This window comes from Lutzomyia longipalpis, chromosome 1 (genome assembly GCF_024334085.1).
Source record: "Lutzomyia longipalpis isolate SR_M1_2022 chromosome 1, ASM2433408v1".
Taxonomy (NCBI): Eukaryota; Metazoa; Arthropoda; class Insecta; order Diptera; family Psychodidae; genus Lutzomyia; species Lutzomyia longipalpis.
Genome location: NC_074707.1, coordinates 4431281 through 4446504, shown reverse-complemented (window position 1 = coordinate 4446504; position 15224 = coordinate 4431281). Strand labels below are relative to the sequence as shown.

At 35.2% G+C, this 15224-nt stretch overlaps 3 protein-coding genes across 9 annotated transcripts in view; 2 read left to right on the top strand and 1 right to left on the bottom strand.

Moving 5' to 3' along the window:
- The window catches only part of LOC129786593 (uncharacterized), a 55407-nt gene extending 53502 nt beyond the window's left edge, over window positions 1-1905 (bottom strand). For 6 of the 7 annotated variants that reach the window (XR_008750147.1, XR_008750145.1, XR_008750142.1 and 3 more), the window contains exons 1-2: window positions 1577-1905; window positions 1430-1499 (exon numbers count right to left, since the gene is read on the bottom strand). The gene's annotated coding sequence lies outside the window, so the exon portion shown is untranslated. Of the gene's footprint in view, window positions 1-49; window positions 1128-1429; window positions 1500-1576 lie in introns of those variants that run through there. The other variant, XR_008750143.1, reaches the window with a different exon arrangement.
- Window positions 1-15224, top strand: part of LOC129786570 (nuclear pore complex protein Nup88) — an 850897-nt gene that overhangs the window by 84449 nt on the left and 751224 nt on the right. Inside the window, exons 3-6 of the mRNA XM_055821675.1 lie at window positions 5918-6239; window positions 7183-7280; window positions 7350-8624; window positions 10760-10973. Of these exons, the coding sequence (XP_055677650.1) occupies window positions 5918-6239; window positions 7183-7280; window positions 7350-8624; window positions 10760-10823 (1759 nt within the window). The 3' untranslated portion in view covers window positions 10824-10973. The remainder of the gene's footprint in view (window positions 1-5917; window positions 6240-7182; window positions 7281-7349; window positions 8625-10759; window positions 10974-15224) is intronic.
- Window positions 11483-13412, top strand: LOC129786629 (keratin, type I cytoskeletal 10-like). The gene is made up of 4 exons (XM_055821752.1): window positions 11483-11683; window positions 11749-11858; window positions 12994-13056; window positions 13132-13412. Exons 1-4 carry the CDS (start codon window positions 11620-11622, stop codon window positions 13213-13215), a joined length of 321 nt encoding a protein of 106 aa, XP_055677727.1. The 5' UTR covers window positions 11483-11619; the 3' UTR covers window positions 13216-13412.

The window sequence follows — 15224 nt, the reverse complement described above, 5'->3', positions numbered from 1 at the left end:
TCAGCCTCTTGTGGGGAGGTTGAGTTTTGATATGAAAAAGGGTTTCGTATTAATAAATATGTATGTATTATAATATAAAATTGCGACGTATAATGTTGGTGTGGATGCTAAACTTTAAATTAGCGAATTATTTTAAATCGCCTGATTAGAATTCCTAATTATATTTCACGTGAGAAACACACGTGTATAATCTATGCGTGAAAAACCCATCCTTAGTTATTTTCCACAACATCCTCAAAGCTCTTTCTCAGCGCTTATTTTTCACCGTCAAGAGGGCACATGAAAATGCGTAAAGAATATCAATTTATACACATTGCGGAATGAATAAAGGGGGTGGTGGTGGTGCAGAAATGGATAAGGGAAAGGATTGAGGTTGGGGAAGATTTTTAATGGGTAGCAATGTGGCTGAAGGTGTGCGGAATGAGAAGTTTTGTATTTTCAGTGGATGGAGGAGGCAAAAGTGAAAGTGTTGTATTATAATAATCGGCTGACACATGATATGATATCTGGTACTTATCATACTACACCTCGTTTTATTTCATAGACACAGAGGAGGAATTTTGACAAAATTGCCTCATCTCTGGTATCATTTGGTGGTGTCTTTCCTCGTGGTTTTTGGGCGTCTATAGTCATCTGTTGCCCCTCAAGTTGCCTTTTGATGGAGAGGGGGAGGAGGACACCATGCGCGCGGGGTTTGATGTGACAAAGGGTTGAAAATATGATGAGCATGACGGGATGGGGAGGGGGGAGTGAAAATTTTGGCCATTTCCAAAAACCCTTTCACCTATAAAATCAACATACAAAATACATTATCCACTTGGATGACTGGGTGGATGGAGTCACAAACGCCTAAAGTTGATGCCACGTTTCTCCTATTTCCATTTGAATCCTCACACAGCGGCCTGGGAGGGGGTTGTGCGTGAAAAAGTGGGTGGAATGAAATGAGGTGGTGGTACGGCCCATAAGATATCGTCAAATATCGCCGTTGGATGCTGAAGAAGGGATTTCTTCTTCAGCCAAAAGTCACTCTTTCATTCATTTCCAAGTTTATATGGTAAGAATCATCTTACAAGAGGGCAGAAGAATCTCCTCCCGCTGATTCTATCCCGGTTGAACCGGAGGAACAGCTGAAATCAGTTTATTCTTACGCCATAGGAAAAAGAATTGAGAATGACTTGAACTTGTTTTTTTTTAACTTATGTTTTTTAAGGCTTGATTACCTTGTTTTCAAGCTTTTGACGTTTTTGTTAGATAAAATTTTTAACGAATTTAGACACTAAAAATCGCAATTTATTATTTTTAGTTTAAAAATATGTAATTTTTCTTTAGAAACTCAAATCCAACAATTCTCAATTTTCCTTTATTTTAAAAATTAAAAAAAATGATTTTTTATGAATATTCTTTGTTCTTATATCATTGTGCAAATTACCTGAAGAATATTTCCAATATAGATTAGCAAAGATCACATCAAGCTTTAATCATTCACAGTGTATGCGCACCTGGGGAATATTCCCAATAAATAAAGAAATTAGAACCTCAACGACTTTGACAATGAACTCACTCGGCGTCCACCCACCTGGAATTATATGCAGCTAATTAATAAATGTGCCCTCTGGCTTGAATTGGGCCAAAAATTTCTTCAGGTGTGAAAGATCTTTGCTGGTGGGCGACACGAGGATGGATTTCTTTGTGATTCTCTTCCTCCTGCACGTTGATCAATTTCTTCCTTCGATAGATCAGTGGTTCCTCCTTTGAGTACGTCCGGAGATGCAGGAATGGTTCCTTGCCACACTGTTTTCACTAAATGTCCTTTTACTAACTTAAAATCTCTTTAATTTTACTTTAAATTTCATAGTACAAAAGAATGCGAGTCACCATGCGAATTTATTAGCCAAGAGAAAGGTCACTTCAAAAACATTTACGGTACTCTCTGCATCACATAATTGATTGCAATAATGTTTCAATTTACACTGTTAAAAATAGTAAGATAAGTTCGCTCCAAAATTTCATTGTTTGCATAACTTTCAATTTATGATTTTTCTGAAAAATCATTTATTTTTTACCTTCTAATATTTCTTCTTACATTTGATGATTTTTTGAACGTTTGCTATTATTTTTTATCGTTTTATTTAGCATTTTACCGTTTTAATTTTTCCTCCTAATTTTTTATCCAAAGTTAGTTCTTTCTTTTCTAACTTTTAATATTTGTTTTCTAATGCCTGATACTTTAAATTTAGAATCTTCCTTTGTAATGTTTTACGTTTCTTTTGAACATTTGATGATTCTTTTCTAATTTTTTAAGAGTTTTTTTTTTATTTTATTTTGACATTTCAAACTTTAATTTTTTAATATTTGATGTTGATTTTCTTTTATGTTTGACATTCTTTTTCAAAGTTTAACGTATTTTTCTAACTTTTCATGTTTCCTTTCAAAGTTTGAAAAATCCTCTTTTTAAAATCTTTTTCATGTGAATTTTACTGTAGAAATAAGTTTTATTTTACGTCTACAGATTACAGAAAAACCTAAACGGCTACACCTTCCCTAACTAGGCTATTGATTAAGCAAAAACAATTCACTACCAAATCATTAAAAATCACTCATTTTTAAACATTGCTTTGCCAACCGGGTTCATCCTTCTACCATTCATCCCTTTTTGTCGCAATATTTCGAAAATATCCAAGGGAATTAGGGGATGGGGGGGGGTGGCCAATATGAATGGGGTGTGTTGGGGGTTACAGTGCGGTGTGGTAGATGGAGAAAAGGAGCTGTAAACGAGGAATAGCACTCAGTGTTCAAAATATTTATCAAATAAATGTTAATGAAGAAAATAAAACATAATTTGAATATTTAATATTTTGAGATTAGCCAAGTTAGCAAGTTTGGATTAATTTAATGTATATTTCTTACCTCTTTTCGCCAACTTCCACCGCACACACACACATCCTACTTTTTCGCGCGTACCCCGCACCCAAAAAAGGGATGATGGGTGGAAATTTCAATGAGTTTTGAGTAACACAGTGGCTCACGACGGAGAGATGATGATATTATTATACATTTTGGAATATAAATTGTCGTCAAAATGGGTGCGCAAAGATGGTTTGGGGGCGGGCGATACGGGCAAAAGTTATCGTGCACGGAAGGGTGAAATGTTGGACCTTTTGATGGGTGAGGATTTTTATTTTTGCTTGCCAAAAAAGTAAGACAGGACTCCCAAAGTTGATGAGATGGAATATTTTAAAATATACAAAATAACCAACCACCTTTTGCTCCTCCTTTTGACCTCCGCCCACACCTTGATATAATTTTTGCATAACCCGCTTCTTAATTTATTGCGAAAAGTCACATTTCTCAGCTCACCTCAGCTGTCATATCTTTTTAATTTTCCACCCTGAGAATGACAAAAACTTTTAATAGGTTGAATTTCACCTGATATCACTGTCATTTTCTTCACATTGTGATTTTTGGCTAATTGATCTTTCTGTTTGTGAGTGAGAAATTGTCTGATTTTTCTGCGTTGGACCATTCCCTTGTTCCCCTTTGCACGCTGTACCGCAACTATAATTAAACTTTTCATCACCACCTTGGTCTCTCCTCTATCGTTTTGGAGGTGCTTCCACCTTGAGTCAAGAGGTGATATGGCAATTTCTTCATGGGGAGAGCTTGTGGTGGTTTTTCCAACGGAAATGTTGATGATAGGTGCGGGAAGATGATGAAATTTTATTAAAGTCCTGCGCTGAAGGGAATTTTCCGGCTGAAATGTTGGAAATTTTGTTCCCAAATTTAGTTTATTAATTGTAGATGGAGGCGCCTGGTGTTTTTTTTTTTTTAAAGATTCTTATTTATTTTAAAACAAGGGGTGTTTATCTGCCGAATATTTTGACAGTTTAAACGAATAATCCGAAGATAGGCGAATAATCACAATATTTCCAAAGATCTGAATATACTCATTTTCAGTTAAAATTTAGCACTTCGGCTTGAATTTAGTACTTTTTGGGCTTAAATTTAGTACACTTTTCAATTAAATTCAGAACATTCTCAGCTTTTATTTACTATGTTTTTGGCTAGAATTTAGTATGTTTTCTGCTAGAATTTAGTACTTTTAATTATATAATTTACTTCTTGAGATTGAAGTTTCAATAAATACTAAAATCTAGCCGAAGTATTAAATTGAAGCCGAAAACGTACTAAATTCTAGCCAAAAACGTAGTAAATTCTAGCTGAAAAGTATACTGAGAGTTCAATCGGAAAAGTACTAAATTTAAGCTGGAAAAGTATTAAATTGAATTTCATTTCTTAAGCTAGAATTTAGTACTCCAGGCTTTTGCTCCTCAGTCTCTACCAATCTGCTGAATATTTTGATTTGTTTGGCGAATAATCCGAATATTTTCATTCAGATAAACACCCCTTATTTTAAAATTGATCTGGTTTTTTTTTAAATTTTTTTTCCCACCCTAACCCTAAGGTCTTCATGTCAAGAGACCTATGTAATTGATCTTGTATTGAGGTGGAAAATGGGGGATTTTTTTCGTTTTCGTTTGAATTAAAATTGAATACAAATGAAGATGGAGGCGCCTGGTGTTTCACTAAAGTTTCGAATTTTCATCTTAAAGTTCTTATAATTTTCTAAATCGTCTTTCAATCAAAATTGATTTCGAATTAAGATGGAGGCGCCTAGTTTTTACCTGGCGTCTCTACTGGCACAAAGTATAGACAGAAAATCAGATGGAAACGCCTGGTTTTTACATATAACGCATAATTTATTGATTTTATCAAAAATATTTCTATTGGTTTGTCCAATATTTTACACGGATTTCTAACCTAAGATATTCACATAAATTCAGTACAATTTTGATTTTCTCTCTCATTCATCCCCATTGAATGCAATGGTAAAAAAAAATGTTAGGTTAGAAATCCGGATAAATATTGAACCAACCAATACTATTCCAAAGGATTTCTGGTTTGAAAGAATTAAGAAGAATTGAGTTCTAGATAGAAAAATAGAAAAGGGCTTTGGTTTGTATTTATCTCCAGCGCAGGCCGCTGCTGTAAATGCGGTGGGGAGGAGGGAGGGGATGAGGACGAAAACATTATACCCGTAAAAGTGATAACTTTCCAACATTTCCTTACATAATTAAGCACATAATCTTTTAGATTAATAAATTTTATGACTTAATCACTGTCTTGAATTATTATTCTTGGGCTAAATGTTTCGAATACATTTCTATACGCTCTCTCTCTCGCAATGTAGTACTGTGTACGGGGTCTCTCTCTGGGTGTTTGTGTTGTATAAATAAATCGAAAAGTTTTAGCTTCTCTATACTGAAAAACATGTATTTTACATTTTCCACATATGTAGATTACGTATACATACAATGAAGAGGTTCTTTTGGAGAGGGGGTGGAAGGGTTAAAAATGAAAATACACCATACAGTGCAAAAGTCATTTAATACACAATAATTACACATATAGTAGGTACCTCTCTCAACGTGGAGTCTTCTTCCTTTCACCCCAAGAGCTGTACGCAGTGGAAATATCACAAAAAGACATTAAAAGGGATAGGAGGATTCTTTCATCTTCCACCCAATTTGGCGATAAAGATGGTGGCGAAGAGTTTGAGTGTAAAATATTTGATAGTTAATTTTTGTCAGACTCTTTGGGAGTTTAATTAGAAATTATTAACCCTTCACCGGGTTCTCATATTCACGTGCATTTTCATACACTTTTCCAAGTACACGGGAAAAGTTTCTTTACTGTATACTTCCAAAAATAGGAGGGGGGTGACAAATATTACAATATATGGCAGTTGAAGCAATAAATTTCACTTCAAAACAACCCCTTTTTCGCGTTAAACAATTAACCCACCGCGTTGGAGGGAATTTTCTTGAGATATTCAACGGGAAATTCACCTTCTTTGCAGGACTTACATCCTCGATGATCGTCTCTTTACAAACAACACTAATCTGGAGGTTCTTCAGGTGCGTTGGCATCCTGAATCACCTACAGGAAGTCACTTGATTGTCCTCCTGTCGGATAATTCGTTGAGGGTTTATCATGAAGAGAACCTAAAGCATGTCTGGCGTATTGGACCAATGCCTAAATTGGGCGTAACCAATGGAACAACATTGCCATCACTTTTGGATCTTGGGGATACAGCTGTGGATTTTGATATTTCCCCACCAAGGGTGTCATCCCTGCTGCCACTAGGGGATGAAACAGCCAGTGAACTAACCCTGGTTAATGTGAGTTGAATTTTAAGTTTATTTACTTTGATTTTTTAGGGAAGATTTAAACTGAGATATAAGATTTAATGAAGATTTAAAAAAAAGGTTTAAAGGAAATTAATTTTCGTAAAAGGTTAATAACTAGGGCATAAAGAAAACCAAATTCACAGCATTTGTGATCCTTAAATGGAAACCGCAAAGAAGTAGTTTTTTGCAGACTAGTCTGTAAGACGTTTGTTAACTAGCCTGTAGGTCCTCAACAGACTAGTTTATAAGCCTTCTATCAACTAGCCTGTAGGTCCTCTGCAGGCTGGTTTATAAGCCGTCTGTTAACTAGCCTGTAGATCCTCTGCAGGCTGGTTTATAAGCCGTCTGTTAACTAGCTTGTTGGTCCTCTGCAGGCTGGTTTATAAGTCGTCTGTTAACTAGCCTGTAGGTCCTCTGCAGGCTGGTTTATAAGCCGTCTGTTAACTAGCCTGTAGGTTCTCTGCAGGCTTGTTTATAAGCCGTCTGTTAACTAGCCTGTAGGTTCTCTGCAGGCTTGTTTATAAGCCGTCTGTTAACTAGCCAGTAGGTTCTCTGCAGGCTTGTTTATAAGCCGTCTGTTAACTAGCCTGTAGGTTCTCTGCAGGCTTGTTTATAAGCCGTCTGTTAACTGGCCTGTAGATCCACTGTAGGCTGGTTTATAAGCCGTTTGTTAACAAGTCTTAAGGTCGTCTGTAAATTAGTCTGAAGGTCGTTTACTAACTTAGTCTTTAAGACATCTGCATACGGCTCCAAGATTGTAGGAGCTATTTACGCTCAGAATTCTCCATCAACTCTCTTTCTTCAAACTACTTTTCTAGATCTTTTTTGACAAATACGATTAATAGAGTTTGTGTTAGGTTTCCTTGACAATCCTTTGTGATCCTTTTTGCCCTAAATCTCTCTTAATCCTAAAAAAACTGAAAATTATTTGTAGACTTCGGCAAAAATTCGCCAGAAAGTGGAATGGCCCATTGTTATCCTTCGTGGGAATGGGAACATCTACGTCCTGTGCGCAGGATTGAATACAAAGAAGTAAGTAGAAGAAACTTTAAGCTCTTACCGGGGAAACATTATCTTATTCGTAACTTTTTTCATTGTCAGACCCAAACTTCAGGGTCCACTTACAATGACCCCTGCAAAGATAGATAACTACGGTCAGAGTTCCTGTTCAATCCTTGTTATACCCTCCTTGCCACCGTGTGTGGTTATCTCAGAGTCCACAGGGAGGATTCATCATGCTCTAATGGTGGATAATGATGATGAAGGTGGGAATGAGTCCTTTGATAAGATTGACTCAAGTTTGTACATTACACCGGCTGAATGGCAGCTTCATGTGTTGGAAACGGTTGAATTGGAGTTGGGATTGCCACAGAATGCTCAGTCAAAGTCCCACATTTGCCCAATTTACCTCCGGAGGGATTTAACAAGTGAATCTCGCTATTTTGCCTACCACAACACGGGTGTTCATGCCATCTTCCTTGAATTCATCAAGCAACTCCATGATTTTGCCGAGACTGCGGCAGAAGATGACTCTGTGATTCCCTATTTGGGCAATGAAAGTCACGCTGAGTACATTTTGTGCACAAAAGCACTCGATGCTGGTCAAATTAATCCCGTCTTGGGCTTTACACTCCTTCAATCTCCCGCTGGAATTGTTGTCTTCCTTGGAAGTGGTCAAGTCGTCTCTCTAAACTTGATTACCGATCCAAATGTTGTCCTTGAATGGAGTTCGGAGAAGGCAGAACGATCCAAACAGGGCTCAGATGCGGTGTCGCCGCAGAAGAAGTATTTCTCCGATTCAATTGAGAATCGTATTGTGGCCATTCTCAGGGGAGGGCTATCGCAACCCCTGCTGAAGCTCAATACGAACACCGAAGCAAGTCCTCAGGAACTTATGGAGCTCCTAATGCACGCAACGCAGACTCTGCGTGAGCAGTACTTTCCGCGTCATGAAAAGTGTCGGCATGAGCTGAAGAAGCGCGTGGAGATCCTTCAGGTACTCAATAGGCAGCAACAGGAGGAGATTCAGGAGTTGGTGCTGGAGAAGAAGCGTATTCGGGACAATGCGGAGAATCTCGCGGGGAAGTACGAGGATATGTACGAGAGGCAGCAGACACTCTTCAAGAGGGCCCAGGAAGTATCGCGTCTCGTGTCGCTCCTTTCGCCGTACACGCTGTCCGATGAGAAGGACTTCAAGCAGCAAGTTGAGAAGATTAATGTGGCAACAAAGGGACTCATGAAGCAGCTCGAAGTGGCCAAGGGGAAGATAAGTAGGAATCAGCAGCAAATGGACACGTGGGAGAAGCAAAATGCCCAAAAGGAGTTTGTTTTGCCACCAAAACGGGAGGAAATTATTAAGAAGATTCTGGCTGATATGTGAGTACTTTTTTTTTTATCTTTTCAAATATTTATATTTCACATATTTACGGGAAAAAAATACTTGAAAATTGATTTTTTACACAACGTGTAGAAAAAGGTTATGCATCGTAAAATATTTCCCGGTTGGCCTATATTTTTCCTACGATTTATTACACCATTGCGTCGTTTTAAAACATCAGATGATAGTATTTTTTTAATGTCAAAGTTATGAACGATTTATTACGCATTAATTCTTTTCAAAACTGTTTTTTTATACTTTATTTATTTTTACAATTTTTTAAAAATATTTTTTATTTATTTATTTATTTTCTTTCATTTTTACGTGTATTATATCATTAAAATTAGTTGGTGTTCCACTTCGTGGCCAACACCAAGTATTGTAATCGTCGGAAAAACCGACCACCTCAGATCGGGCTCAAATTTGGTATGAGCACGTTTTAGACATCCCACATTCCAAAAATGGTAGTGGAAAAATTTTGATCCGACCGGCCTGCCGGCCCGGACTCCACATTTTGCCTTATAGCTCGAGAATGGTAACAGATAGAGACTTCAAGTTTGAAGTTTTCTATAGAAATGTGGGTGTAAAATTTCATTTTTTTTTGCATTTTTAAAATCCAAGATGGCCGCCGTCCGCCATTTTGAAACACCGTCAACCAGTTCCCTTATAGACAGAGATCTGAAATTTTAGTATGTTGTAGAGCTCAGTGAGACGTTTTCATCGATAATTCATACTTGAAAATCGGTCGAGCGGTTTAGCAAATATGGCGGCCTAAAGCAAAAAGTGTATTTTCGAAATATCTCGAGAACGGCTTGACCGATTTTGACCATCTTGGTATCAAATGAAAGGTATTGCGAAGCCCTACAACTGTCTAGAACATTTCAAGTTTCAAAAACATCCGCAAGAGGCGCTAAATTCAAAAACAAAAATTGCCTAACTTTAAGGGGCAATATCTCCGAATTCCCATCATCGATTTCTTTGAATTTTTGATATGTTGTAGCAGGACTAATAATCTTTCACCAGTCCGAAAATGAAGAAAATCTATGTCGCCGTTTAGAAGATATAGCCATTTGAAAAATTCTTGAATTTGAAAAGTTCTAAGAGCCATATCTCCTGCACTGCTTTACCGATTTTGCTCATCTAAGTATCAAATTAAAGGTTTTGCAATTCTCTACAACTTTCTAGAACATCAGAACCATCTAGAACCACTTCTTCGAGACAAAAAATGCCAAAAACTGTTTTAGTAAAACAAAAAGCCGCCATTTTGTGTTCGGGAGATGACCTTGAAAATTATTGAAATTTATGTCAATTTATAGCCTGTTTTAATACCTTTCCAAAACTAGTCAAGAAATTTTTGTAGATCTTATAGAACCAGAGGTATGACCATTTTCATCCATTAAATTGCCGAATTTTACAAAAAAATCAATTTTGCCTACTAATTCTGCTCACAAATCGCATTACAACGCATAAACAAACTTCTACACGTTGTAGGACACCAACTCTTATAACTGGACGCGTTATGATTGACTTTTTCTGGATATTGTTTTGGAAATTCAGAGCAAAAATAATAAATAAAAATTACTTCTTATACGACGTGTAAAAAACGTTATGCGTAGAAAAATACTTCCCGGCAGACCTATAATTTTTCACAATTTTTTTATTTAGTAAATATTTTTTGTTTCTCCAAATTTTTCAATCTTATAAGTTTTTTTTTATTTATTTTAATGATATTTTTTACGTTTTCTATTTTTTTTTACATATTTTTTTGATGAAAGGATTTTATAAAAAGAATTCTTGAGTATTTTTCCTTCGCATTCTTGGAATATTCAAAGAAAAATACTTTTGGAATTTTTTACAATAAGTGTATAAAAATCACGCGTAGAAAAATACTTCCCGGCTGTCCATCATATAATTTCTTTATATATTACAAAATAAGAATACCTACATTTATGCCAGATTTTTTTTTTTCAAAATTTTGCAATTTTAGGGAAGATTTTTTTAATTTTTAATTTTTCATTTAATTCAACAATTTTTTATGTATTTTCTAATTAATTCTAATTAATAAATTAAGGAGAAACTGGTACGTAAGTATATAATTAATTAATTTAGACAATTTTTGTATCAAAATTTGCAGGAAGAATCAGATCAACAATCAGATTATGGAGATCAAACAACTCAACAAACTTCTCGATATTTAAATTGAATTTTCCTACCTTTAGGCTGAAGTTTTTGTATTTTGAAGAATGAAGAAAAGGGTTTTTTTTTAAAGTACCCCAAAATTTGGAAATTATTGAAATAAATTCATGAAGTTACAACAAAAATAAATTGCGTTAATTAATAACAATAAAGTCGCGACAAGATACCGGTATTGGATGAGGAGAAGATGGCCTCTGAAATTGGCCTTAATTCACCATGAGCCTTGAGAATTTCTTGAGAGATAAATTCATTTCATGCTTTTTGGCAGGAATATTTGCTTTTAGCCGGTTTATATTTTTATTTACAACATCTTGTGATCAAATTAAGAATGAATGAAAGTGAAGAAAAAATCCCCCATTTGGACGTCAAACGAATAAAATGTTCGTTTAGTTTTGGTGGTAAATAGCACCGGGTTAGAAGATTTTCTTGATTTTCTCCATCACAAATTGATTTATATTAAAATAATCATGTAAATTAGCCCCACCGGCAGATTCGTTTTGCATTCTTGTAAGTTCACGTGGACTTTTTTATTATATTTTTTGTTTTTCTGCGATCACATTGAAAGTTGCTCTCGTGGCTGAGATTAAGTCAGAAGAACATGGGAGGGGGAGGAGGGGGGATGGATCATTGCCTAAAGAAAATTAACATAAACCAATAACAGAAAAAAATGCTAAAATGTCCAAAAATTGAGCAATTTTTAATGGGAAAGAAGGTGATATAAAGACAGAAGTCGCTGTGATCAAGATCAGTCATCTGTTGATCCACTCAGACGAAGGAACTCTCCTCAAGGAAACCACCATGAATGGGAAGATTGTGATTGTTTTGTGCTGCATGCTGGCTGTTGCGCACGCAGCTACGTATAGTGAGTGTTTTGAGTGAAAATTTAATGAATTTTGTGCTAAAATTATTATTTTCTCCCTTCGAAAGTTCTTCTGGAAGTTTCAGAACCAAAAAGGGTAGCAAGATCACCGCAGTTTGGTGGTTTCGGTGGTGGCTTCAGTGAAAGTTCAGCCACAGCGGAATCTGAGAGTTTCCAGGTAAAATATTCCATTTTTTGTGTTTTTGTGATTTTTTTTTTAATTAATATAATTTATATGTTATTTATTTTTACTTCAATTAATAATTTTTGGTTTTCTTTTTAATGATTTTATTCTCATTAACTCTCGAAAATATTCATGAATTTTTTTAATGAAGTTTTCACAATTTTTACTCAGAAAAAAAAATTTTTTTTTGGCTTGAGTTTTCAAAACAAATCTCAGTTTTAGCTTAGATCAGTAAATTTTTCGTGATTAGACTTTTTAAGAATTTAAGGTTGGGTAGTCTGAGTCTTGATTGAACACATTTTTAATTTTTTTTTAATATTAAAGAAAAAAAACTTGAGTCTAGTTAATAAAACTTAGTGCTAATCTATAAAAATTAGGATTAGCTTAAAAAAGTTTGGTTTAGTTCGTAAAACTTGGTTCATTACATAAAAAAAAAATTAGGGCTAGCCTATAAAACTTAGGATTAACTTGAAAAGGTTTGATCTAGTTTAAAAAACTTAGGTCTTTACTTGAACAATTTAGGCTTAACCTTAAAACTTAGACCTAGAATACTTAGGCCTAGCCTAGAAAACTTAGGAATAGCTTAAAAATATTTGATCTAGTTTAAAAAACTTTGGTCTTTACTTTAAAAATTTAAGCTTAGCCTTTAAATTTTGAGCTAGCTTTGAAATTTTGGGAATAATTAAAAAAAATTAGACCCACCTTAAAAACTAAACTCTAATAGTTTAAAAGAACTGAAGAAATGCTTCAGCTTTATTCGGAGAAGTGGACTTAACCTTTAATATTCTCATCAGATTTTGTTACTTTTTATAAGGAGATATTAAATTATTTTTTAAACTTCAAAAAGTAAGAAAAATTAATAAGTTTCTTTAGATTTTATTAAAATTAGAAGCTCTAGCCTTTTTTTTTTTGGAGTAAAGTACACTAAAAAAAATTCATGAAGCACAATATTTAATAAGTTTTAAAAGTTCATAATGTCTTTAACGTTTTTGAATGTCCTTTTATCACTTTTCTCGTATTTTAATTAATTTTTATGCAAACTAAATCGCAAGAAAAACGATTTTTTAGTACATTGAGAGAGAATTTCATAAAATAAATTACAATTTTTTGTATTATTTTTGCCTTTCAGGGTGGTTTTGGGGGCTTCAGTGAATCAGAATCTTTTGCACAATCTGAATCAGAGTCCTTCAATGTAAGAATTTCTCATTATTTATTTGTTTTTCTCTTTTTTTTTCAATTTTATTTATTTTGTGAAAATTTCCCTTAGGGTGGCTTTGGGGGCTTTGGTGGGAGTGAAAGTTTTGCCTCTGCCGGCTCTGAAACCTTCGATGGGGGCTTTGGATTCAAATAATTTGGCTGATTTTGTGACGACACTGAAGCAAGATGAGTGGGCCCCACCGTGCAAGTCTCAGCTTCAGCATAATGTACAATATGAATTTTAGTTTTGACTAACTTTACGTTTCTTTTGTGAATTTTTCTCTAACGGATTTTTATTCAAATTAAACACTTGAAGTGATTTCTTTTAACCAGCTCAATAAAGGAATTTTCCCTGCTTTAGGAAATTTTTACAGAAAATCTTCGTCTGATAAATAAATGGAAATTAATGAGGATTTTTCAGAAAGGAAAATTTGATGGGAATGGAAATCTTTTTATTGAATAAACAGGTAAGGAAAATCAGAAAAAAGAGTAAGAGCTTAATCGAAAATTTATTTATTCTTTGTATAAAAAATTATCAAATTCACTATTTCAACAAATTAGTAAAGAATTCGGGAGATGAAGAATTTTCAAGAACGTTGTAAACCTTGCTTGAATTAACATGATTTTTGTAAGAAAATTCCCCAACATTACACACCACATATCCATTGAAATTGAAGGGTGTTTAGCTGGCTGAATGTATTCAAAATTCGTGTGTTTTATTCCGAATAATTAAGCTAACAATCCACTTTGAATTAAAGAAATCTTAAATATTCGTCGTTTATGGAACTGCTAAAAAAAATACATTCTGATTACTGATTAAAGATTAATTGATTTTTTGATTTCTTTTTCCTTTGTTGTTTTATTTTTCTCTCTTCACTGTATAAGAACAATTACCAACCCTTTAACTTTTTGATCTGTGCAACTCTTGGGTTTAATTTCGAATTATTTTTAGCTGTGTTTCTTTCAGACACAGCTTTTGTGTACCGAGCAAAAACGAAAGTCGTCAGATCGGGCTCAAACTCGGGATGAGCACGAATTAGGGTCCCCACATTCCAAAAAACGTATGCGCAAAAAATTTTTTTTTCCGGCCGTCCGGCCGTCCGCCGTGGTTCAACCATAAATTGCAAGAGAACGGTAATAGATAGAGACTTGCGGTAAACGGCAAAGTTTAAAAGTCGACTGGAAGACGTCCGATTATGACGTCAAATTTTACCCCCCACCCCTCCGTCCGCCATGGACAGTTATTGTTGAAGCGCGAAAAAGTTCGGTGCTCTGATTAAATTAGCCTTTTTATCGGTGAATAAAGGAAAGTTTTGCAGTGAAATTGCGCGTAAGGGTCAGTGGTGGCCGCGGAAAGTGGATAAAGGTGAAATTTTCTTTCCCGAAAGTGGTAGAAACGGTGAAATTGGCCTTTTCCCGGCTAGTGTATACAAGGTGGCCGTCTAACATAACCGTCTCTTTCACACATAAGCGCGTGCGTGACAGAATAATCAGGAAAGGGGGCTCTTTGAGTCGCTTAAGTGCGTGGGTGGACACGTTTATTGTGCACAAACTCTGGGACAAAGATAAACAATCTATTCTGTGAGGAATTTGCGAGATAAAGCGTGAGATTCTATAGGATCACGCATTGCGGAAGAGTAGCCAAAAATCAAAAACAAAATTTTCGATGAGTTTTCGATGAATATCTCGAAAACGACGACATAAATTTTTTTCATTTTTTTATATGTTGTAGCTGATCATATTATCTAGCTTCATGCCAAAAATGAAGAAAATCTATGGATCCGTTCTCGAGATATAGCCTTCTAAAGTTGGCATGTCATATCTCGGGTTCTACAAGTCCGATCTTGATCAACTCAAGCGCAAATGAAAGGTTTCGAGAAACCCTACAAATGTCCTGAACATTGCAACTTCGAGAAATGACCGCAAGAGGCGCTAAAGTCAGAAACAAAGTTTTCGAAAATTTCGAACTCGAATTTTTCGAAAATGGCGACATAATTTTTTTTCATTTTTCGATATGTTATAGCTGACTTCAAGACCTTTCAAACAAAAAAAAAATTATGAAAATCTATGGATCCGTTCTCGAGATATGGCCTTCTAAAGATTTCTTCGGGTATGACTTTTCTACTTTTCCCGACTTTGCACGAGAGAGTTGTAGGGTTTGTT

What these genes read in the sequence shown, in the direction of transcription:
- LOC129786629 (XM_055821752.1), top strand. Translation starts at nt 11,620, where the DNA reads ATGAATGGGAAGATTGTGATTGTTTTGTGCTGCATGCTGGCTGTTGCG. An exon ending in TGCGCACGCAGCTACGTATA is followed by an intron (nt 11,684 to 11,748) that starts GTGAGTGTTTTG and finishes TCCCTTCGAAAG; the next exon opens with TTCTTCTGGAAGTTTCAGAA. An exon ending in CGGAATCTGAGAGTTTCCAG is followed by an intron (nt 11,859 to 12,993) that starts GTAAAATATTCC and finishes TTTGCCTTTCAG; the next exon opens with GGTGGTTTTGGGGGCTTCAG.